The sequence below is a fragment of the Balaenoptera physalus genome (genome assembly GCF_965194825.1).
Source record: "Balaenoptera physalus genome assembly, chromosome: 2".
In the NCBI taxonomy this organism is placed as follows: Eukaryota; Metazoa; Chordata; class Mammalia; order Artiodactyla; family Balaenopteridae; genus Balaenoptera; species Balaenoptera physalus.
In genome coordinates, this window is record NC_138883.1 from 129304628 (window position 1) to 129330304 (window position 25677).

The 25677-nt window shown below is 45.4% G+C and overlaps 1 protein-coding gene and 1 long non-coding RNA gene across 15 annotated transcripts in view; one reads left to right on the forward strand and one right to left on the reverse strand.

Annotated features, from left to right (window-relative positions):
- The window catches only part of ADAMTS17 (ADAM metallopeptidase with thrombospondin type 1 motif 17), a 373038-nt gene that overhangs the window by 58850 nt on the left and 288511 nt on the right, over positions 1-25677 (forward strand). For all 14 annotated transcript variants that reach the window (XM_082448434.1, XM_082448435.1, XM_082448436.1 and 11 more), the window contains one exon: positions 12255-12427. In XM_082448434.1, coding sequence (XP_082304560.1) covers positions 12255-12427 — 173 coding nt within the window. The remainder of the gene's footprint in view (positions 1-12254; positions 12428-25677) is intronic.
- The window catches only part of LOC309654486, a 551553-nt gene that overhangs the window by 48179 nt on the left and 477697 nt on the right, over positions 1-25677 (reverse strand). The window lies entirely within an intron of this gene.

The following is a 25677-nucleotide window of genomic DNA, read 5'->3' on the forward strand; positions in this document are numbered from 1 at the left end:
CACAGGGAACTCTACTCAGTATTCTGTGATAACCTATATGAGAAAAGAACCTGAAAAAGAACGAATACATGTATATGTATAACTAAATCACTTTTCTGTACACCTGAAACTAACACAACATTGTAAATCAACTATACTTCAATTAAGTTAAAAAAATAAATGAAAGTAAATAAAATAAAATGAGGTTGTGGTAAGACCACAAAAAGACTATTTACTGAACACCTACTCTGTGCTAGGCACTAGGTATAGAGCGATGAGTAAACTGGCATGATTCCTGTTCTCACAGCTTCCTGTAGAGTGGAAGAGACTGTTATTAAACACAGAACAGTTAAATTATTTCAAATTGTGGTTAAGTGCTCCAAGGAAAAGAGAAGTGTGCTCTGGTGACTTAGGTGAAGGGGTCCAAGGACAGCCTCATTGAGGAAACGGCATTTGAGTTGTGAGGACAAGTCAGTCAGGTGGCTGTTTGGAAAAGAATTTCCCAAATGGAGCTATTGCATGTTCAGAGGCCAGGGTGTGGGGAGGAGATTTGGTGCTTGAACTCGTGAAGGCCAGTGTGATTATGTGGTTGCTCCCTACTTGGACTTTAGGGGAAGCCACAGGACAACAGAGGGAAGCCACAGGAAATTGGGAGTTGGGGGTCTTAGTGAATTTGCGAGTTGGCCTAACGAGGGTTTCCATTCCCTCTGCTGTTTGACTGGTTTGCTCATCCTGGTGGAGCCCAAGGCTACTTTACATGTGGAAGTCCGAGGAATGGCTGTTGTGGCCATAAAGGAACCACTCACCTCTTGGTGACCCAGTGGGGACATTGGAAGTTTGGGAGTAGGAGCCCCACTAGTAAGGGTGTCAGGAGAACTGCAGCCATGCTCAGATGAATGTGCCTTTCTGGGCAGGTTCTTTGGCCCTGGAGCGTCCTTGGCATTCGGGAAGGGGGTTCTTTGGGAAAGAGTCATTGTCTGGTGACTGGGTCTAGGCCAAAAGAGGAGCACTTGACTTATTTTACCACCTCTAGGTCTGCTGGTGGGTTATTTGAGCTCTCTCTCCATGTGTTAGGGGACATCTTGGGCTTCTGTGAAAGTCAAGGGGCCTTTGGAGGAGTGAAGGATGTCTGATTGTTAACTGCTCTGGAAATATGTGGGCATCCAATGTATTTGGAAGAACCCCTGACATCCAAGACAGAACCATAAATTTGTTTTCCCTAAGCTTCTAAAAAGAGGGCAAAGGATTTTTTGATACTTTTGTTCCTTGTTTATGGACTTCATTCTCTCATTCACTTATACATTCAAAAATAATTACTGAATGCAAACTATGTCAGGCACCCTGCTCAGTGTGGGAGATACAGAGGCGAGAAGGGCAGTCCCCACCCTCAAAACCCAGATACCTGGGGAGATGTATAGCCCACGACTCGAGGCTGTGCTGAGCACTATCGGGTATCAGGGGACGGGTGGAAGGAAGAAGGCTTCACGTATATTTTAGTTTTGTGTTAAAGCAATGAAGAAGAGTTCCTGGTCCAAAGATATGGCCTGCCCTCCTTGCAAAGGTGGAGGAATATCTGCACTGTCTGAAGTTTCTTGTACTTCTTTGTCAAAGATGAAAGACTATCTGTCAAAAGAAACAATATCCAGGAACCCTGTGGGGGATTCCAGGTGCAGAAGACAAGTCGATTTCTTTTCAGGCTTTTGTTTGTCCCGTCTTGCTCTGGCCGAAACATGGCACGTTAATTAATTTCTCTCTCCAAGCTGTGTATTTGGGGGATGTTCTTTTTTTCTCTTCTATCAATTTAGAAGATAAAACCATCAAGCTCCAGTAGGCTAGTGTAATCTTTCAGCAATAGACTTAACTGAAAAGTGGTGGTGAGAAGCACATGATAATTCCAAACATTTGCATTTGTTTTCTTGAATTTGTCAAATGTATCTTGATGGACCTCTGAGATGACTGTCCTTTCTGGGAATCACACGTTGTCCTGATTGTCCTGACTATGTGGCTATACACACTTCAACTCATGTGAAGGTGACCTGCCCAGTCCACACTTAAGGCAGGAAAGAAGATGGGCATCTGTTATGGACTAAAATGTGTCCCCACTAATCTCTGTGTTGAAGTTCTAACCCCCAGCACCTCAGACTAGGAATGTGTTTGGAAATAGGGCCTTTAAAGAAGTGATTATAGTTAAATGAGGTCATTAGGGAGTCCTTGTAAGAAGAGGAAATTTGGACTTAGATGGGTAAAGAGGGAAGATCTGTGAAGATGAAGACAGAAGACAGCCATCTGCAAATCAGGAAGAGAGGCCTCAGAAGAAACCAACCCTGCCGACACCTCAATCTTGGCTTCTAGTCTCCAGAACTGTGAAGAAATAAATGTCTGTCGTTTAAGCCACCCAGTCTGTGTTACTTTGTAATGGCAACCCTAGCTGACTAATGCAGTATCTTTTACGAGAAACATTTAATATTGAATAGAGGTTGAGACAAGGTTTTAGACTGACGTGAAATAAACCAGAAAACGCAGCCATCTGCCTTACCCTCAGGGAACCCTATGACAGCCAGTGTGAAACATTCTTACTGGAATAGGCCCAGCGTCTTTGTTAGATGGTGCTACCTTGCAATTTCCATTTTTCCTGCTTCTTTTTTTCTGGTTGTACAGCTCTGTCCTTTCCCGATACAATGAATAGTGCTTTTCTTCCTCCTCTCCTTCCAGTTGGAAGCCTGCTTTCCCTAGGAGTCTGGGCTGTTTCCTTGACGGTTCTTTCATCTGTGGGGTATTTATAGGACTGTTAAGGTTCTACATGCTTCTCTCCCTCCCTTGAGGGGAGCACCCAGCGCCAGGCCAGCCACAGGTTCAGGGTTTGACTGGCACCTGTTGAACAATTATCGTCTTTTCTCAGTTTGTGTGAGGTGGGCCTATTAGAAGCCTTGTTCTTCCTTGCTGGCAGTCTTTGACTGGACAGGGGGAGTGGTAGAAACCGAGTGAAGATGGCAGTCTTCCATGGGCCTGGGTTTTCTTATTTGATGTGTGAGTTTTTTCCATCTCAAGCTTCCCTCAATTCTAGTATTTTCCAGCAGTGTTCCTGTTTCTCTCTTCCCCAGACCTCATCAAAGTCTGTACCGTTTCCTCACCTCTCACTTTTTTCCCTTCCCTGGCCTGGTTTCCGCTCCCCTGTCCTCAGCAGCACCCTCGGTAAGACCCACTTGGTCTGGACCTGGCCCTCTGCTGTGCTGGAGGAGCTGAGAAGCCCCTCCTCCTGAGACTTTATTTTCCCTGCTCCTGTGACTCCATGCTCTGCTTTCCCTGCACCTTGCCATCTGCCCCCAGCTTGGTTCCATTTCTTCTATCCAGTCATGCAGTTTGGAGGTCCCGGAAGGATCGGTCTGGGATCATTGCTTCCTAGATGCCTATCTCTGATCTCGCCTTTGCTTTTGAGCACCAAGTCTGCACAGTCGACAGCCAACTTGACCTCTCCACTTGGGTACTTTAAAAGCACCTGAAACTTAACAAGGCCAAAACTTGCAGTGCTTTTTTTTCACACCTGGCCCTGTTCCAGGGGTCCCTAATTCAGTGGTTAGCACAACCATACAAACCAGGAGTTATCCTTGATAGCCCTTCTTTACCCACCCAAATATCCCCAGTATTCTTGCTCTCACCTTCTAAGTACCTCCTGAATCTATTTGCTTCCTATCACCAGCAGTTGCCCCCTTTGTCTAGCTATGGTCCCTATGTACCTGAGCTCCTGTAGTGGTCATCCAACTAGTGTCCCCACTTCCGTGTCCCCCTGGAATCTGTTCTACCCATTACAGCCAGGGTGACACATTGGAAACACAAGCCCTAGATGGCTTCCCACTGCTCTGGGGTTAAGGAAGAAAACCCTGAGCACATTGCATGTGACCCTTCAAGTGTGCCCCTGCCTTATTGCTCAAGCCTCTTTGCCAGCCACACTCTCTCTGACTCTTGGATCCCTGGTTTCTAGAACATGCCATGCTTTCTTCTGTCCCCAGGGCCTGTGTACCTGCTGTCCCCACTGCCTGGACTGTTCCCATCTCCTCTCTTCTCACTCCCACTGATTAACTGTTGCTTATCCTCCTAATCTTGTCCCTTGTGTCACTTCCTGATGGAACCCAATCTAAATTGGAACCCCCTTCTTTTTATCCTGTCATAGTATTATTTATTCTTTCTTGCAAACATTTGTTATATTTATAATTTTTATATATTCATTTGTTCATTTGATTAATGTTTATTCCTCCTAGGTGGTCACCTACATTGCCTAGCACATAGTAGGTTCACAATTCAATATTTGTTGACCAAATGAGTAACTTCACAATTCAATATTTGTTGACCAAATGAGTATCTTCACAATTCAATATTTGTTGACCAAATGAGTATCTTCCCACCTCACCCACAGACAGTAGTGCCTGGTTGCTTGGTGCCCACGTGGCTCTGACCATGGGTGGAAAGGTCTGGCAGGGCCAGCTCAGCCTTCTTACCCCTGGCCCTGCTGCCTCCCAGGGTGGGGGTGTGTGTGGGACACCTCCTGCCTGATGAAGGGACTGATTTTGGGCTCCAAGGTTGATCAGTTCTTCATTCAGGATCTTAACCACAAAAAGCCCTATTTTCCACCTTTCTTTGTAAGGAATTTACATGAAAAAAATATGCCTTTTATAAAAGTGACTTGGCCTTGGGGGAAGTTATTTAAAGAATTCATACTTGGAGAGCAAAACTTATTTTTTTCCTTTTTTAAAAAAAAAGAGAGAGAAGGCCATTATTTTTCAAGGATATTGGATTTATGCAGCTGCCAAAAGTTCACCTGGCTGGGAGTGCTTCTGCACATGTGGAACCATCGTTTCTAGTTGAAAAGGTAGTTTTTTGTTTGTTTGTTTGTTTTTAAATAAGCAGACCCTTTGGTTGAAGAAAATAAAAGTGATTAGAAAATAATTTTTTTGGACCTGATAATTTTCTTGGAAAGCATGTTGTTTGTCTGTGTGTGTGCAAACTTAAAAACGAGACTTATTGTTCATGCTTCCTCCTCCAGTACTTTCCCCGTGTTGACTATGAATCTGCAAGGGGCTGTCCTCGGGTCTTTGGATGTGGCAGTGATAGGTTATTGGGAAATCTATGGCACACACTGATGCTTGCATTTCCTTCACAGGGCACCCCATTGATTGGTTTTTGTTAAAGATGACTCAGAATGAAGGGCAGCGTTCCTGTCTATGGCAAGATTCTGCAGTGTGGAAGTGCATATCCAATATCTTAATATTTCCATGGTGAAGAAATAAATCCTTATTTCTAGAACTGGGAGGAGTCCTTGAAGCTTGAATGAAATGTAGGAATTAGTTTTAGGACTGACCCTCTCATTTTAGGCTATATCAGTTTGTGTCTAGTCAGGAAAACAGAAACTGTGCTAGGTATTTCTAATTATGAGATTTAACACAGGGAATTGGTTACATCAGTGTCAAAGTCTGAATGAGCAAAAGTGGAGCTGAGGTAACCCAGGTAATAGCTATCACCCCAGGGCTGGGGAAAGAAAAAGAGAAAAGGGGGCATTTCCAAGACCACAGAGCTTGCAGCAGTGGGGCTGGGGCTCAGTCCTGTGAGGGACATCAGACCACCAACGAGGTACAGCCAAGCAGGTGTCTCTATGGATGTACCTCTGAGGGAGATGAGGAGGCTGAGCTGGGAGTTCCCCAGGAGCTGGAGGCTAGAGCCACAGCTGCCCACTACTGCTGGAACAATGCCACCCTGAGCTGGAACACAGGAGCCCATTCTCCCCATCTCCTGCCTTCCAGTCTCCCTCTAGCGCCGCCTGTTGGCAGAGCTGAACAGGAAGCCAGCTAGCAAGGGAGTCCAGGAAATAGTTTGCAGGCCCCCAACCCCAGAGTGGAGCACAGAAGAGAGGGCTGGGAGAAAAAGGGCAAATAACTGGTACACAGGAAATGGATACCTTTCTGTTAAGTGGCACCTTCAAGGGCATCAAGATCAGGCCCAGGTGAATTTTCAGAGTTCCCAACTCCCACCCTGAAGGTATTTTTATTACATCTCATGGCTGCTTATTTTGGGAGAGTTAAAGACAAAAGATAGTGGGGCTATTGGATATGCAGTTGAAACCACACATCTTACTGTTTCTCATGCTGTGGGAGTGGTGGCTTTGGTTCCTTGAAAATGGGTTGGTGTGGCCATGGCGGGGGTGTCTGTACACAGAAATCTCACTTGTGGCGACAATCGGTCTCTCCTCCAAGGAGTGTGACTGTCTGTTTTCCATCTTAATGAGAAACATTTGATTTCCATTCTTCTATCCTGTGTGAAATGTCATTAATGTTTCATGGTTTAAATAGCTGATTTCATGTACAGTCATGTTTTGTGTTCTATCATATTTCTGATGATTAAAATATTCTGCCCTCTGGAATGTTGGGAGGTTACATTGGGATGTTGAGCAGGAGTTGTAAGCCACTCCTCTTGAAACTGATATTTTTGTATAATTATAACTTATTGTTGCATGATTGAGGATGTCCTTAGAGAAGCTCTTTCATGCCCCTACCCAGTAAGAAATGTCGAAGACAACAAGTTGATTGGTGAGTGTCTAGACTAGAGGTCCTGATCAGACCCTGTAGGGTGCATACAAGCATCCACTATTGGTTCTGGGTCATGCATGCAAAGTTTAAAAATTAGCATTTAGATCCTAAGAGTTAACAGCAATCATAGTAATGTAATAATAAGTATAGCAATAAGACTAGCAGCATCATTTGAGTGTGCTTATTATAGACCTGACCCTGTGTTAGTTTCCCCACATCCACCCTAGGAGAGCAGAATAATTATCCCCTTGTTTTAGAGATGAGGAAGCTTGCCCCTGGCCACCCCAGCACAGGCAGACTCTACCCAGCTCTGTCGGATGTCACAGCTGGGCTCCTCACAATTAGAGTTGTCCCCTCCTCCTTAGGTGGAGGGAGTACTGTGTGAGAATTCAATTTTAGGACATTTAGGTTAAGTTCCTTGAAACTTAATCTTGTTATTAATTCGGAATTTCAAAGAGTTAAAAAAATTCACTCAACTAAGTGTAATTCTCGAATGTTCCTACTATGCACCAGGCAGTGCTCGGCGCTTTGGTGGGTCCAGAGGGTGATGTTTGGGTCCTTAAGCTCACAGTCTAGCCCAGAAGGTGAGCATAGACCCACGTTAGACTGTAACATGGATGGGAGTTTGGAGTTTGCAGGATTGCTGGGGAGCAGGGGATTCAGGGGGCACTCCAAGCACCTCAGAGTTGGCTGTCCAGGTCGTCTACCTGCAGTGGGCCATGGCGGGGAGGTGTCACTTGGGCAAGCTGCATGGACCCCAGAGCTCCAGTCTCCTGCTTAGTCTGGTCTGACATGTTCTCATGGCTACTTCTGTTTTCTAGTTTTGAATTAGTTTTTGATGTGGTAGGTACAGAAAAAAGAAAGTCCCATCCACGTGTCCTGCATGGCAGCCCAGCCAGTTCAGGCGGGGGAGCTGTAGACCCTTGGCACCTTGGGTGGGCTGTGCCACCGAGTGAACAAGGGTACCCTGCCTGCCGAGCAGCACCCCTCTTATTCCGGAAGCCGGTGTCACCATCTGTGCTCTCACCTCTTCTTTCTAACTCAGACCACCTGTCATCCCCCTTTCTCGGTTCTGCTGCCCCACTCTTGCCCTCCTGTTATGTTGGCTGTTGGGCCCTTGGTCCTTCTGGGTGCTCTCACTGCCCCCTCCCCGGCGGACTGAGGGATCACTTGAGGCTGCCGACTTGGAACACGCAGTGGAATTTCTTTGGAATTCCCTTTGATGAGTGTTTTTAATTTTCTGTCCTTCGATGTTATAGAAGGGACTGAGGGATCACTTGAGGCTTCTGATGGGATTGCCTTTGTCCTGCCCACTAGAGAGCTGGAGAAAACCCATGGTTAATGCAGCTAAAAGAATACATGATTCTGGACTCTTCCCCGATGTTGAGGGTTCTGGTTGTCCACTGTGCTAGTGTGCCCAGGTGGGGACGTTCTTGATCTGGACCTTGAGTGCTGTGTGTGGGAAATGTTTATTTTTCTGGCTTGAATGACAAGTTCAGGTTAAGTCTGCATCTCCCTGTTGACTCTGTAAGCATGTTTGACACCTGCTACCTAGTTCCTAGTGGTGGAGACTCTTCTTTGTCTTCTCAGCCTGAAGAGCCCAGTGCTCCTGGGCAGCTGTCTCCATTTCCTCCACCATGTCTGCTTTCCCTCTAATTTACTTCTGCAGCTGGCAGTGCTCCTTTGGCACGAAGAGTAACCTGAGGTCTTCTCTGGTGATGACATTATAGAATCAGACGTGCAAGGATTCTCCTTGTGCAGCGGGACGTAGAGTAATTTCAGGGCTGGCTTCCACCGTTTGAACTCTCACACCAAATATTTTGTGATTTATGCATTGGTTTTCCCTAGTGAATACCTAAATACTCTATTGTTGTTAAACTAAAGAAGTATCTATACTATATAGAGCTTGGCAATTCATAACTGAGCTTATTTTTTACTTTACCAAGAGCAAAACTAACAACTACAGGAAATTATGTATTTGCTCAGCATTTTCATCAGTCTCCAAACTCTTAGAATAAGTAATAATTTGAATATACTAAAAGTACAACATTTAGAATACCCTTGTTTTCTTCCTTGTCTTTTTCTCTCCCGCATCTTGTTCCAAACAAGATTCAGGGTAACTTGCATAAACACACACAATTTTCTTTTTTAATGGATAATTGAGGCAAAAGGAAAATAAATGTAAGAAAAATAATATGAAGCCAGAGATTGAAAATCTACCAAGTCAGCACCAAGCCCCAGCAATGTGCTGGCAAAAGAAACTGCTGGGCTGGACTTGGGAATGATCCCCAGTGTCTGTGACAACAGGAGAGGGCCTGGGGCCTTGCACGTTGTGGTCTGTCCTCATCAGTGGGGTGAGGGCTACCTCCCTTGTTCCCACAGTGGAGGGAGACGGCTAATGACCGAGTGAGCTTGGAGGGCCCCCAGGTGGCTGCACGCCTGCCTGGCCTGAACTTTGACTTCTCCTGTGAGGTCTAAATCCAGCACCCATGTTATTATGAAATTGGTGTTTTTCTTCTTGCTTTTCAATATGCTTATAATCTGTGAATATTTGTATTGATGAAACTTTGTTTATTAGGGTATATTTATGCAGTTCATGGAATTAAAAGTAAAAACAGATTATGGTTCTGCTCTCCCTGTAGGAAAGGAAGAACCATCAAAAGTGATGGCTGTAGAGCTTTGCTGGTGGAGGTGTTGCTGGGAGCAGGGAGAGAAAAGGAGGGTGAGCTTCCCTCCCCCTCCACCCCTGTTCCCACCTGCAGGGATAGGGAATGCAGGTCCTCGGTCTCTTACCTGCTATTACCCAATCCAGGCTTTTGGACAGACTGTTGAGCATCTTTATTTACTTGTTTCACTGCAGAAAGAGTGGTGCCTTTGATGAGGGCTTGTTGCCCTAGACCTCACTGGAGGGGCTATTCAGTATGTGGCCCGGGCACCGCATTGCCTTTTGAAATCTGAAAAGTTTTGATCTCTTGAAACCCACCTAGCAGTGGGGGTCTGAATCGAGGCTTGGGGCCTCTCCTCTTGTGCTTGGGACAGGACAGAGCCCTGGGGTATGTGGGGGTCACCAGCCAGCCTAGCGTGGTTGTGGCGTGACAGCCCCAGTTAGCAGTTCTTGGTGAGGGGGGCTCAGGTAAGAGCACACATGGCCTGGGAGCTGGCTGTGTAGTTGCTGCTGTTGCTCAAGGGCCTGGTGCGAGTGGAGGCCATCTGAGCGGAAGGAGCAGCCACTGAAGGCTGCTCCTCCTGGTCAGGTCCTGCAGCAGCCAAGTCGGTATACAGCATCCTTTCCCACTGAGTTTTCTGTGGCCTTTCCCATCCCCGTGTTTTAAGTTCAGACAACAGTGAGGAACATGTTCGCACCCAAAGCCAATGCAAGCGGGAGGGTCAGAGCTGCTGGGTGAAGCCTGGGTTCTAGGGCCAAATTTACCCCTGCCCAGTGCTTGACTTCAGCTTTGTTATGTGGGAAATGGGGATTTCACTCTCTCATTCATCCATGTATTCATTCATTCACTCACTCAAGCATGCATTCATTCAGTGAGTGTTTACTTCGCAACACGTGCTGGGCCTGGGGCTGGGGGCAGTGAAAGGGACAGATGAGGTAGTTGTAGTACAAACCCTTTAAAAACCACAGAGCACCTGACCGTTGTGTTTTACCTGTGACTGAGTGTTCTGGGCGTATGTTAACGTGCAGCATTTTACCCTTTATGATACCCTGTTTATTAGCTCTCCAAGGTCCATCAGGGAGGGAGGGGCAGGTCTTGTTTGTTCCTACTTGAAAGGGTGATGCCCAGTGCATCATTTTGATGTGTGAAATGTCCAGGGGGTGATCTGCTCCTCTGGTGGGGAGTGCTGGGCTGCCTTTCTTAGTACTCGCCTCTTACGTGTTTAAGCTCGCCATCTCCCAGAGGAATGTTAGTAGTGCATCCTTTAGACCCTGCTAAAAATGCAGTTCTTTTCATACAGGAACCAGAAAATATAGACATGGTGTGAAAACAAGCAGCCAGTGTGGGGAAGAGCTGCAGAGGAGTTCATGAGTTGGGATGCTGAGAGGTGGGCAATAAATCCCAACTTTGGGAGGAGCTGAGGCACAGTTTGGCTTGTGGTCGCCTGGGAGAACGTGGGTGAGCTGGTTATAGCAAAGCTCCTGCTTGGGTGGCCCTTTACTTCTGCTGCTTTAAAATGAGGGCGACATGGCTCATCACAAATTCCAAGCTGGGCAGGTTGGCCTGATCCAGGCAGCGAGCGCCCGGCAGGCATGCTTGAGCCCAGGATTTGGAGGTCGCCCATGGTCCACCTTCCTCGTGTTCAGAGAGGACCTGTTGGTGAATGTGGGTGTAGGTCCAGAGAGAGATCCTCAAAGAGGGGCCTCTTTCATTTTGGCCATGTACAAAGGCAGTACTATCTGACACCTTACCTTTTATCTTAGAATAGACCCTGCCTTCCCGAATTCGATTCCTGAGGCCTGGAAGTCTCCATGGGAGGTGGGCCTGGCTTTGGGGAGGAGGGAACCACCCTGCAGGTTGACAAGACATATATATATATAGATTTATATCTGCTTCTCTCTACATCACTAAATAATCTTCACAGTTGTACTTTTCATGGCTGCCTGCTGTTTTACCATTGTTGGCTTTCTCTGTAGTTGGATTTGTAGATTGTTTTTCAGTTTGTCTCACTGCACGGACTATTCTTGTTTGTACACTATGACCCATATTTCAGTTTTTTCTTATAGTATGCATCTTTGGTTCTGGAATGATTGGGTCACTGTATGAGGGCAGTTTGTGCATATGTGGGTTGGGTTTACTGCATGGAAGTTGTAGCAGGGCTGGCTTCCGTGTGAGCTGGTATAAAGATGGAAAAAATAGCTATCAAATTAAGGAACTGCCTTTCTATTCACATTCGGATTCTGAAAGTACATGTTATTCATATCAACCTTTGATGTTAGTCAGAGGCTTTTGCACCCACAAATCTGTATGTCAGTCCTCATATGGCAGCTTTGAGCGTCCAGACATCCTGACATGGGCTCAAAATAATGACCATAGCTGTTTAGCAAGTAAGATCTTCTAGGAAATCAGTTGATCTGAAGAGTCAGTGGAAGATTACTTACTGTTTACTAATACCTTCCCTGTGGTGAGGAAGGAACAAACTCCAATCTTGGCCTGGATGTCTGTGTCCTGTGATTTGTTTTTTTTTTTTTTTTTTGATGATGCTTTTTTTTTTTTTTTTTGAAATACTGCTTTTGTGACTGCTAACGTTTGTAGCTCCTTATTCGTGACTCTCGGCCTGGTCTCTGGACTGCCCTCTTCCAGGCCCCTGCTCATTGGCCCAGCAGTGGGTCATGGTGCTTTCAGAAAGCCTGGGGGTCTGTATCATTAACCTTCCCCGCCTGGCCCAGGCTTCCTTTTCCTCCACAGACTGTGCTGTTCTCCCCGTTCCCTGCAGGGACAGGTTTTCTATTCTGTAATCTTCGGCCCCATCTGCCCCGTCGCTGCCACAGTGGACGGGCGTGACCCTCGTGACATCTGACCCCCAGGCATGCAGGCTCGGCCGCGGCAGCAGAGGGCGATGGACGCTGGGCCCGGCCACTGGCCGGGGAAGACTGACCATTCTCTCGGGGAGGCTTGATGGAAGGCCTGTTCACTGCGTGGACAGGAAGCCAGTACACTAAAGGGCTGCACAAATGTCTCTATTGTTTTCTAGAAAAGAAGAAGCCGAGGAGGGGCTGGCCGTCACGAGACTGGCGGGAGCGGAGGAATGCCATCCGGCTGACCACCGAGCACACAGTGGAGACGCTGGTGGTGGCCGATGCTGACATGGTGCAGTACCATGGGGCCGAGGCCGCCCAGAGGTTCATCCTCACTGTCATGAACATGGTGAGTCCGGGACCAGCACCTTACCAGGGGTTTTGCTTCCTCTTGGACGAGCGCTCTGCATGTGGGTGCTGGCCATCTTCTCCTGGGGCTGGGGGATGGGGACATACACAGCCTTGTGACCCCTGGGCAACACGGAGGCACCCCCAGGGAGAGTCCTGACTCGCCAGCCTGGTGTGGGGTCAGCGCCTGAGTCTGCTCAGTGATGGGAGTCTGCCCGCACTCCTCACCAGAGGCCTCCCAAGACCCTTTCTATGGGTAGATGCCCCTCCAAGGGGATTCAACGCTAAGTCAGTCCCTGCTCTAAGGAGCCAACAGTCTCATAGGAGGAATCAAGATCAGACTTTAATGTACAACGGAGCTTGTCGTGCGCAAGGAAGAGAGGTTATCTCGTTGAGGGAACCAAGGAAGCAACCTACGTCTACATCTGATTTGTTGAATGAGGAGTGAGGGAAACCTTCACTTGGTGGGTAGGTTGGGGAGGGACCTCATGCCTCAGATTTTAGATGCAGGTGGTTGTTTGCACAGAAGGACGTTTGTGTGCATCCCAACTCCACCCGTCTATCCACTCTCCTAACAAGCATTTTTGAAGATTTTAGATGCAGGTGGTTGTTTGCACAGAAGGATGTTTGTGTGCATCCCAACTCCACCCGTCTATACACTCTCCTAACAAGCATTTTTGAAGACTTCCTGGCATTGTGTTAGTTGCTGGGGGGGGCAAATGCAAAAAGACCCGGTCCTTCCCTCAGGAGGCAGTGGTGTCACAGATGGATGGAGTGTCTGTGTTTCTGTAGACATCTCTGCAGGGAGCACTGGGGGCTGGGTGGAGGGCTGTGGAGTGATCACCCCACAGCATGGAGGCTTCATGAAAGAGCTGACCCTTCAACTGTGTTTGCCAGATGGGGGAGCGGTGGTAGGTCATGCAGGGGATGCTGCAGGAGCTGCATCCGGGGGAGGGCAGGTGGTGTGATGTGGCTGCAGCAGGGAGTAGAGCAGCCTTAAGGTGGGGACGTGCATAGGGTCAGGATGTGGGGGGAGGGGTAAGGCATCCCTAGGAGCGGGGCCGCCGACGGGGAGGGGAGAAATGTGTCTGGAGCGAGGTTTGGAAGAGCAACCCCAGCAGCTGCACTTGGGTGGATTGGAGTGAGAAAGGCAAGAAGGAGCACTGGGAATGGAGTGTGTGAGGAGAGAGGGTCTGAACTAAGGGGCAGGAGTGGGGATGGAGGAGGCATTCATGCAGAGAGGAGGATGTGCTGGGAGGAAAGACCCACAGGACTTGGTTCCTGGCTTGGAGAGGCAGGAGGAGGAGGCGAGAGAAATCCAGGGGACACCTGGGCTATAACCTGGATGGCTGGGTGGATGGTGGGGCCACTGGATGGGAAAAGAAGGAACAGAGCATTTGGGGACACAGCGAGGAGTTCTAGTCTGGACAAGCTGGCTTCGAGTTCCCCACAGGAGCTCAGGATGGAGGCCCTGGCTGGAAGTAGGGACTGGGGCTGATCGGCTCACAGCTGGGAGATGCAGCTGTTGGCGTGGCCAGCCATGTCCAGGTGGAGCACATCGGGGAGAAGAGAAGCTGCCCACAGATGGCACAGTGGAGTGCCAGTCCCAGGGGGCCAGGCAGAGGATGGGGAGCTGGCAGAAGGGCAGACAGACTGGGCAGAGGTTGTCCCTAAGGAAAGAGGTGAGAGGTGCAGGAAGGGAGTGGTTAACAATGCCAGATGCTGCAGCCAGGTCCCTGAAGGGATAGCTTTAGGGATTGTTGAGGGTGGCAGCTGGGTAGGGGCAAACTGAAATGAGACCAGGAAGTGAAGAAGTAGAAACAGCATCGCAGAAGATCTTGGCTGAGGGAGAGAAGAGAAAAGATCCTTCCTAGGTGGAATCAGGGTCAAGGAGGACTTTGGAGAGGGAAAGGGGTCAGGGGTTACAAGGGTGGGGTTTAGGCCCAGACAGGCCTGGAACAGGACTCCTGCTCTGAGCACAGAGCTGGCTGGCAGTGTCAGAACCGCTCTGAGCTGGCTCCCCCTGCATGAAGAGCAGCGAGGCAGGGGCTTAGCCACCCCGAGGGCCTTGTGCCTGGCTGCAAAGGCACGTAAGGCTCATGGAAAGAGAGTGAGTAGAGAAGGCCAGGCCCTGGGCTGTGCTGCGGGGGGTGAGAGATGGCTGAAGGCAGCCCAAGAGCAGGGAGGCTAGAGACATCGCCAGGGTCACACAGGAAGTCACTGGTGGGGCTGTGACCATCAGGCCAAGCCTGTCTATAACTGGCCACAGGGAAATATATGGTCGTGAACCCCACCCTGGGCTAATGGGGGTGGCAAGCCTCATGGCAGCCCTGGCCCCTGTGAAGACAAGACTCTGGTACCTTGACCTCTGTCAGGGTGACTTGCCAGTGCTTGCTTTCGGGACACGTATCAATTTGCAGGAAATTCCATCTGTCTGGTCCACATGCCCTCAGACAGGCCGTGCTGTAAAGCTGAGGCTGCTTTGGTGGTGTGTGGAGATTAGAGTCTTTAAGGTGAGTTACTGTTTGGACCCGCAGACCTCCCAGTAGGATGGGCTCTTCTGCAAAGTAAACGGAGATGTGGACCCCCTGCGGGGCTGATCCAGGACTTATCTGTTTTCAAGACATGGGCACAACATGAGGCATCTGGTCACCCTCCCTTTCAAAGTCATCAACTCTGGGAGTTCCATTAACTTCTTTCCTTCCTCCCTCCCTCCTTTTCCCCCTCCCTCCCTTCCTTCCTCTCCTCCCTTCCTCCTTCTTTTCCCCCTCCCTCCCTTCCTTCCTCTCCTCCCTCCCTCCCTCCCTTCCTTCCTTCCTTCCTCTCCCTTCTTTCCTTCCTTCCTTTCTCTTTCTTTCTTCAGATTTTTAAAACTTGTGGTTAAAAAATACATACCATAAAATTTTCTTTCTCACCCACCTTTAAGTCTACAGTTCTGTGACATTAGGTACATTCACATTGTTGTACAGCCATCATCACCATTCATCCCAGAATTCTTTTTGTTTTGCAAAACTGAAACTCTGTACACATTAAACACTAACAGCCCATTCTCCCCTCGCCCAGCCCCTGACAGCCACCCTTCTACTTTCTGTCTCTATGAATTTGACAACTCTAGGGACTTTATATAAGTGGAGTCACACAGTATTTGTTCTTTTGTGACTGGTTTATTTCACTCAGCAAGCATGATGTCCTCCAGATTGGTCCATGTTTTAGCAGGTGTCAGAATCTCCTTCCTTTTGGCTGCATAATATTCCATTGTGTGGACAGACTACATTTTGTTTGTCTCTTCATCCATGGATGAACATTCGGGTTGCCTCCTCCTAAGGCTCTGTGCACAATGCTGCTGTGACCATGGTGTACAGTCTGTCTCAGTCCCTGCTTTCTCTTCTTTTGGGTGTGGACCCAGAAGTGGAATTGCTTCTGTTAACTTTTAATGGTTCTTGGCCCTGATTTCTGAGAAATATTTCTGAGTTCCACATTTGCACAAGCCCAGGTCTCCCCGGTGGCTGATTAATGATGGGTTGCAGTGCTGCAGTTGCCCAGAGGAAGCCCAGGAGGTGGGCTGCTGGGACCTGGCTTGGCACCAGACTCTTTCACCTGTAGGTAATTTTATCTCATTTATATTTTTTGTCCAGGGCACAAATCCAAGGAATAAACATTCATTACAACAACTAAAGTAGTAATAAGGCAAAGCTCCTAGTTTGACGTCTGCTTTCATAATTTTATCATTCGGACAAGGGCAGCTATTTTATCACAGGCTGGGAGAGGGGTTGTATGTGGGAACATTGTTCTCCCCATGAGCCATGGGCTATAAGGACTGAACTACAGGGGCTGAGTGGTGGTGATGCTTGGCTTTAATTTGACCCTCTTCAGTCCTCTTCAGCTGCTGGTACTATGATGTTAGAGGCTCCAGATCCCGCTGCTGAGGGCAAATCTGGGGCCAACCACATTAATTTGGGATTTATATGTTTCTTAACGAGGCCTACCTAATAAGAGCAGTGGCACTTTGGTGAAGGGCACGTGGCATTTGTACACTGACACTTAGCCCTTCAGTCATCTGCCCTTGGAGTTTCTTGGCAAGTCTGATGAGGCCAGAAAACAAATGAAAGCCGAGTGTCTGATCCACTCACAGACTCTCACCGCTGGCAACCTGTTTCTGTTGTTCTAGCTGTGGGTCGCTCTTCAGCATATTTAAAAACAAGTTACATTCAGACAATGCACCTTACTTTAAACAAAGCCACCCTCCACCATCACCACCATCTTTCAATTTCTCAAACTCTAGTGTAGAAAATCCGAAGAATTCTATCCTGCCTGTGGCTGTTTCAGAAAAGGGATTTCTGTTAGTAAGATCATCTTTAAGCCAGGAGGATGGGAAAGGATTGTGGCTGGGCCGAGGAGCCCTGTCATTAGACAGGGCCCCCAGGTGCAGCCAGCAGGAAGGTGAGGCCAGCCAACCCCTCTCTTTCCTGTCGGACAGTGTTTTCTGTGGCTGTGTAGGACTGAAGCAGCTCTGTTTCCTTAGATCCTCTGGATTTGGAAGGAAATCTGCTGGAGTGGTTGCCACCTTCATTCCAACCAGTTTCTCTCCAGCATCATCTGGTGCCAGTGTCCAGGCGCCCACCCCTCACTGCCCTCCCACTTGGGTCTCTGTGGGCAGGGGACTGACTCAACTCTTATGTGCCACTCTGACCCCAGGAGCTAAGCACAGACAAGTCCCTGTCCCCAAGTCAGGCCAGGGGGCTTGCGGGACCTACGTGTGTAGTAGCACATCCACAGCTGGGAGAATTTGGTGTCAAGTGCTCACAGTTTTCATAGCATCTTCTAGTTGTGCTGTATTAGATCTATGTCAATCAGTAGCCCAATGGCCCATGTTTGAGAGGAAGGAAGGAAGTGTGTTTGTGATGCACTGACCAGTCCAGATGGAAGCTTCTTGATTTCATGTCACTTCCCCCTCATACCTGGTGGATTTCATCATTCTCATTTTACAGTGAAGGAAAGAGAGGCAGAGGCTTGTGGGGAGTACGGGGTGCAGACCCAGTGAGTACTTAGCAGGGTGAGGACTCAGGCCTGGGCTGAGGGACCCCTGTACCACCTTGTCAAGGTGATGAGCATATCTCAAATCTGTCTTTTCTCTCCATCTCCACCCTGGACTGACCACCATTATTTTTTACCTTGACAACTGCAGGAGTTTTCTTGCTGGGCTCCTCACTTCCATTTTCTTCCCCCTTGAATCCTTGCTGCAGAATGGCCAGCAAGATCTTCTTCCAACAGGATTAGAACCTTGTCACTAGGCAGTTCTGAGACTCTCTGTGGCTTTCCTCATGGTGGATATGGAAATCCTTCCCCTTCTGCCCTCCCAGGCCATGTGGCTGGGATCCACCTGCTTCTCCTGGGCTTCATTCCTTTCTCCACGTTAGCACAGACTCCTGCCATGTGGGCCACCATTTCTCAGGGGCCCCAGCTCCTCTCTGACTTGTGGTAACTCTTTGTCAGGAATGTTCTTCACCCCGCTTCATACATGGCTAGCTCCTCTGTCTTTTAGGTCTCTGTGTAAATGTCCCCTTAGAGGAGCCCTCCTTGCTGACTCCTCTGAGAAGGCCACCTGTTTTCTTTATCATAGCAGTCTGGTTCTTACTCGGTGGTTCTTATCTTGATTTATAATTCCACATTTATTTCCTTTTTAAAAATCATCTTGCTGCGGAGTTTTTGTATGCTATTGAATTTAAGCTGGTATAAAATCAGAGTGCTGTAATGTTAGGATGTTAAATGTAATGCTCATAGTAACCACAAACAAAATAGCTATAAAATATACATAAAAGGAAATGAGAAGGGAATTAAGAAGTTTCACCATAAAAAATTTAACATGCAAAAAAATCAGTAATGTAGGAAATGAGGGACCAAAAAAAAAGCTATAAAACATATAGAAAACAAATAGCAAAATGCACAGGTAAGTCCCTCCTTGTCAGTAATTATCTTAAATGTATGGATTAAACTCTCCAGTCAAAAGACAGATTAGCAGAATGAATATAAAAAAATGCTCCAATGTATACAAGAGGCTCATTTTATATCAAAAGACACAAATAAATTGAAAGTAAAAGAATGGAAAAAGATATTCCATGCAGATAGTAACCATAAGAGATCATGAGTGGTTATACTAATATGATACAAGATAGACTTTAGTCAAAAAAAGTTACAAGAGACAAAGAAGGATACTGTATATTAATAAAAGTTTCAATACAAGAAGAAGATATAACAGTTACAAGTATTTATGCACCTAATAACAAATCATTAAAATATATGAAGCAAAAATTTGTAGAATTGTAATGAGAAATATGCAGTTTTCTAAAATAATAATTAGATAGTTCACCTCCGGCCCCCCCCCCCACCTCTCAGTAGTGGATAGGAAAACTAAACAGAAGATAAGTAAGGATATAGAGGACTTGAGCAACACAATAAGCCAACTAGATCTAACAAGATATACAGAACACTCTTCCCAATTACAGCAGGATAATACTTTTTTTTTCAAATGCACATGGGGCATGCTCCAGGATATACTGTATATTAGCTCACAGATCAAGTTTCATCAGATTTAAAAGCTATCATACAAAGTATCTTCTCCAACCACAGTGGGATTAAGTTAGAAATCAGTAACAGAAGGAAAACTGGAGAATTCACAAATATGTGGAAATTAAACAACACACTCTTAGACAACCAGTGGGTCAAGGGAGAAATCACAGGGGAAATGAGAAAAATGCATAAAGCTGAATTAAAATGAAAACACAATATACCGAAACTTATGGAACACAGTGAGAGCAGTGCTCAGAAGGAAATGTATACCTGTAAAATGCTTACATTAAAAGAAGGATCTCAAATCAATAACCTAACTTCACACCTTAAAGAGCTAGAAGAGCAAACTAAACTCAAAGCTAGCAGAAGGAAGGAAATAATAAAGATTAGAGTAGAAATAAATAAAATAAAGAATAGAAAAACAATAGAAAAAATCAACAAAACCAAGAATTGATTCTTCAAAAAAATTAACAAAATTGATAAATCTTTAGCTAGACTGATTAATTAAAAAAAACTTGAATTACTAAAATCAGAAATGAAAGTGGGGGCATGACTACCAATTCTATAGAAGCAAAAAGGATTATAAAAGAATACTATATGAATTGGGCAATTGGGATTGACATGCATACACTGATGTGTATAAAATTGATGACTAATAAGGACCTGCTGTATAAAAAAATAAAATAAAATTCAAAAATTAAAAAAAAAAAAGAATACTATGAACCATTGTATACCCACAGATCAGATAACCTAGATGAACTGGACAAATACCTATAGAAACACAGAGCTTACCAAGACTTAATCGCAAAGATCTAGAAAATCTGAATAGACCTATAACTAGTAAGGAGATTGAATCAGTAATCAGAAATCTCCTGACAAAGGAAAGCCCTGAACCTGAGAGCTTAACTGGTGAATTATACCATACATTTAAAGGAAAACTAATTAATCAATCCTCCTCAAACTCTTCCAAAAAACTGAAGAGGAGAAAATGCTTTCTAATTCTTTTCTATGAAGCTAGCATTGCCCTCATACCAAAGCCGGATAAAGACACTACAAGAAAAGAAAACTGTAGTTCCTTATGAATAAGAAAACAATTTCCCTTTTGAACATTATTACAAAAATTCTCAACAAAATACTAGCAAACCAGAATCATACTGTGCACCATGACAAACTGGGATTTATTTCTAGACCGCAAGGATGGTTCAACATACAAAAATCAAGCAGTGTAATACACCACATTAACAGAAGGAAGGAAAAAATCACATAATCGTCTCAATTGATGAAGAAAAAGCATTTGGTAAAATTCATCTGTCTTTCATGATAAAAAACACTCAACAAACTAGGAATAGAAGGAATCTACCTCAACATCATAAAAGCCATATATGAAAAACCCATAGTGGATGCAATACTCAATGGTGACAGATTGAAAAGTTCTCCTCTAGGATCAGGAACAAGACAAGGATGCTTACTTTCACTACTTCTATCCAACATAGTACTGGAAGTCCTAGCCAGAGCAATTAATCAAGAAAAAGAAATAAAAGGCATCCAATTAGGAAAGGAAGAAGTAAAATTATCTATGTTTACAGATAGCATGAGCCATGTAGAAAATCATGAAATCCTACACACAAAAATTAGAACTAATAAAATAATTCAGCAAATTAGCAGGGTGCAAAACCAATATACACAAATCAGTTGCATTTCTGTAACTAACAGTGAACAATCTGAAAAGGAAATTAAGAAAACCATTCCATTTACAATAGTGTCAAAAAGAATAAAATACTTAGGAATTAATCAAAGAGGTGAAAAACTTGTACACTAAAAACTACAGAACATTGATGGAAAGAAATTAAAGAAGACATAAATAAATGGAAAGACACTGATGTTCATGGATTAGAAGTCTTATAATTAAGATGTCAGTACTGCCCAAAGCAATGTACAGATTCATGCAGTCACTAGCAAAATCCTAACAACGTTTTTCCTTGCAGAAATTGAGAAATCCATTCTAAAATTTGCATGGACTCTCGAGAGACCCTGAATAGCCAAAAAAATCTTGGAAAAGAAAAAGTTGGAAGACTCACATTTCCTGATTTCAAAATTTACTACAAAGGTATAGTAATCAAAACACTGTGATACTGGCATAAAGACAAACATATAGACCAATGGAATAGAATAGAGAGCCCAGAAATATACTCTGACATATGTGGTCAAATGCTTTTCAACAAGACTACAAAGACCATTCAATGGGGAAGTGACAGTCTTTTGAACAAATGGTGATGGGAAGACTGGATATGTACACGCAAAAGAATGAAGTTGGACCCTTACCTAACATCATATACAAAAATTAATTCAAAATGGGTTAAAGACCTGAATGTAAGAGCTAAAACTATAAAAATCCTAGAAGGAAACATAGGGGAAAACTTCCTGACATTGGATTTGGCAATAATTTCTTGGATATTACACCAAAGGCACAGGCAACAAAAGAAAAAAGTAGACAAATTGGTCTTCACCAAATTTTAAAACTTTTATGCATCAAAGGACACTATAAACAGAGTAAAAAGGCAACTCAAAAAATGGGAGAAAATATTTGCAAATTACATACCTGATAATATCCAGAATATGTAGAGAACACCTAAAATTCAACAACAACAACAACAAAACTAAACAACCTGATTTTAAAATGGGCAAGGGACTTGAATAGACATTTCTCCAAAGAAGATACACAAATGGCCAGTAATCATATGAAAAGATATTCAGTGTCACTAATCATTAGGGAAATGCAAATCAAAACCACAATGAGATATTATGTCACTCTCATTAAAATGCTGTTACTAAAAAAATTGTAAAATAACAGGTGTTGACAAGGATATGGAGAAATGGGCACCCTTGTGTACTGTTCTTGGGACTATAAAATGGTGCAGCTCCTTTGGAAAACAGTATGATGGTTCTTAAAAAAAATAGAATTTTAATATGATTCACTTCTGGGTATATACCCCAAAGAAGTGAAAGCAGGGTCATGAACAGAAACTTGTACACCCATGTTCATAGCAGCATTATTCACAATAGTCAAAAGGAGGAAGCAACTCAGTGTCCACTGAAGGATGAATGGGTAGACAAAATGTGGTATATACACTCAATTAACTATCATTCAGCCTTAGAAAAGGAAGGAAATTCTGACACACGCTACAAGGATGAACCTTGAGAACATTATATTAAATGAAATAAGCCAGTCACAAAAGTATAAATACTGTACAAATACTGTATGATTATACTCAAATGAAGTGCCTGGAGTAGTCAAATTCATAGAGACAGAAAGTAGAATGGTGGTTGCCAGGGGCTAGAGCAGGATGGGGAATGGGGAGTTAGTGTTTAATAGCTGCAGAGTTTCAATTGGGGAAGATGAAAAAGTTCTGTAGATGGATAGTAGTGATTGTTCCACAACAATCTGAATGTACTTAATGCCACTAAACCATACACTTAAAAATGTAAATTTCATATTATGCATATTTAACAGAATTTTAAAAAACCCACCCTGCTTACTGTCTTTGCACCATCCATAAGCTCATCTAGGTAGGACTGTGTGTACACCTTTGTCATTATTTCCCCAGTGCCTTGTACATGTGCAGGTGATCGAGAAATTTTTGTGGCATCTGTGAACTCATAAATGAGTGACTAATGCCATTTTCTAACATCCTTTGCAAAGGATTTAGCGCTGAAGTTGTGTAAACACTGGCTTTCCTTTTTTAATTCCTCGATTAATTTACATCTGAAAAGCCTTTTGTATTCTAAGCATGTCACACAGATGTGGTGTCCTAAACTCTAATAGAAAGTGTTTCTACATAAATGCAATTACATATTTACACCTCCCACACAGCCCACTGTGCTATGGGTGGTCCCCTTCAGCCCCTGTCATATCTTGTCCTTCAAGGAGGAGGTATCAAGATGGAGCTGATAAAGCAAGTGTGGTGGGAAAGAACTGTTCTGAGAGCATGCTTGGCTGCTACAGACGACTTCACCTCTGAGCCCTGTTGAATCAGTCTTCAGAGCAACAGAAGAAGTGGCTGCTATGAGAGCAGAGCCACTTTGGTCATTTTTGAAGACTTGTAAAGCATGGAAGCGGTACTAAAACAACCCTGGCATTGTTGCAGGAAGGGGGACCCCTTCTAGGGCCCAAGAGTGGGCTCTTGTCTAACACTTGGAAATGAATTGACCAAGGAGACATGTGTGCTGACAAAGCAAGAGACTTTATTGGGAAGGGGCACCCGGGTGGAGAGCAGGAGGGTAATGGAACCCAGGAGAACTGCTCTGCCACATGGCTCTCAGTCTCAGGTTTTATGGTGATGGGATTAGTTTTCGGGTGGTCTCTGGCCAATCATTCTGGCTCAGGGTCCTTCCTGGTGGTGTGCTCATCGCTCAGCCAAGATGGATTCCAGCGAGGAGGATTCTGGGAGGTTGGTAGGACATATGAACTGGCGTCTCCTTTTGACCTTTCCCGAATTCTTCAGGCTGGTGGTGGCTTATTAGTTCCATGTTCCATACCAGGACTTTCTGTCGTAAAACAACTCATACAGATGGTTACTGTGGTGCCTGGCCAGGGTGGGCGGTTTTGGTCAGTGGTTCCCCTACCAGCATCATGCAGAATGGTCCCGTTTTAAAACAAGGAATAAAGGAGCTTTGTAAATCACAGAGCAGTGAGCTTGGCTCTTGTATCAGTCAGGGGTTTTGATTATAAGCAGAAGAAACTGGATCTGGGCTAACTGAAGCAGAAGAGAAACATGTTTTTGGACCTGTATACGGAGGAGCCCAGAATCAAAAGGAAGACTGGGTCACCAGCCTCAGAAATGGGGGGAGGGTAAGGGGCAGGAGACTCAAGGGAGAGAGGCCAGGCAGCAGGAGAGAGCAAGGCTGAGTTCCGGCCAGGAGTGTGGGCTGCAGTCCTGCTGCCACTGTTGTGTCCTGGGACCATCTCTCCACTGCTAGTGCCCCTCCAGGGCTTCTGTGGCAAGCAGAGTGAGTTTCCACCTGCTTTGGTTTCTACAGTGGAAAGAGGGTTCCTTCCTTTCTCCAGAGCTCACCCAGTGGGGAACTTTCCCCAATGAAAACAGCATCTTTAGCCAAAAAAGAAAAAGAAATTTAAAAAATCCCAACAAAGTGTCCAGACACTACACAGACCAAAGCATAAAAGAGGTTCACTCACATGACATATGATTCTGTCGTTCCACTTTGGGGTATATACACAAAATGAATTGAAAGCAGGGTCTCCAAGAGATATTTGTTCATGGCAGCATTATTCACAAATAATTCACAAAAGGAGGAAGCAACCCAAATGTCCATTGAAGGATAAACAAAAATATATATGTGTACATATATACACAATAGAATATTATTCAACTTTAAAAAGGAAAGAAACTGATGCATGCTATGACATAGATGAACCTTGAAGACATTATGTTAAGGAAATAAGCCAATCACAAAAAGACAGGTTCTGTATGAGTCCACTCATAAGAGGTGCCTAGAGTAGTCAAATTCATAGAGACAGAAAGTAGTGGTGGTTGCCGGGGGCTGAGGGGAGAGGGTTATGAGAAGTTGTTTAATGGGTGCAGAGGTCCAGTTTGGGAACATAAAAAAGCTCTAAAGGTGGGTGGTGGTGATGGTAGCACAATAATGAGAATGTATTTAACACTACTGAACTGTATACTTAAAAATGATTAAGATGGTAAATTTTATGTTATATGTTTTTTACCACTATAAAAAAAAATGAGATGCACTCACTAATTCCATTCAGTTATATTTATTGGGTACCTAATGTGTGCTGGGGACTTCCTAGGGACTGGGGATCGAGTAGGGACCACAACAGGTCCCATCCTCATGGAGCTCATGTGGTGGCACCAACAGACAGTACTCAACACACAAATCAGGGATTTGTGTGCAAATTTTATAAACTGCTATGCAAAGATCCAGGTGATAGCAAGTGACTGGGGCAGTCAGGGACACCTCTGTGATGAGTGACCCTCCACTTAGAAGGGAAGGCATTACACTGACATAAGGAGCCAGCCAGTGGGAGTCAGTCTGGCATTTGGGAGGCACAGGGAGAGGTCATTCCTGGTGGGTGATGGGGAGGGTGGGGCACAGTGAGAGGTGCTCCGGCCGCCCCCTCAGGAGTCAGGGCATGGAGAGCCGGCTTCACTGCATGTGCGATGGGGAAGCTGTGCAGGGGTCAAGTAGAAGAGTGGTATACACTGATTTGTGTTTTAAAAGATCCCTCCACCTGGCTCAGAGGGGTATAGAGTCCCACTGGGCTATGTGTCCCAGCAGTCCGCTCACCTGTGCAGGAATGTGTGGAGGGAGAAACTTCGGCCAGACCTGTGTCTCTGAGCTGTCAGCAAGCTGCAGTGGGTGCCCTGAGTGGGCTTTGGTTGATTTTCCAAATATGCTGTAGTGCCTTTTTATGTACGTGACTTGATTTTTCTTTGGTTGGGGGTGGTGGTGACACAGAAGCAGGAATATTTTGAAGAACAAATTGCAGATGGAAACAGGTGGTGCTGACACTAGAAGCCCTGGGTTTGGGCAGCCAAATTGGAAAATGGGGTCACTTGACAGAGCTTTGGTTGTTTTTAGCTTCCTTAACAACCACAGAGTGGAATGAAAACCTGAGACGCTCCAGGCAAGTTCTGTTTGGAGGAAAAA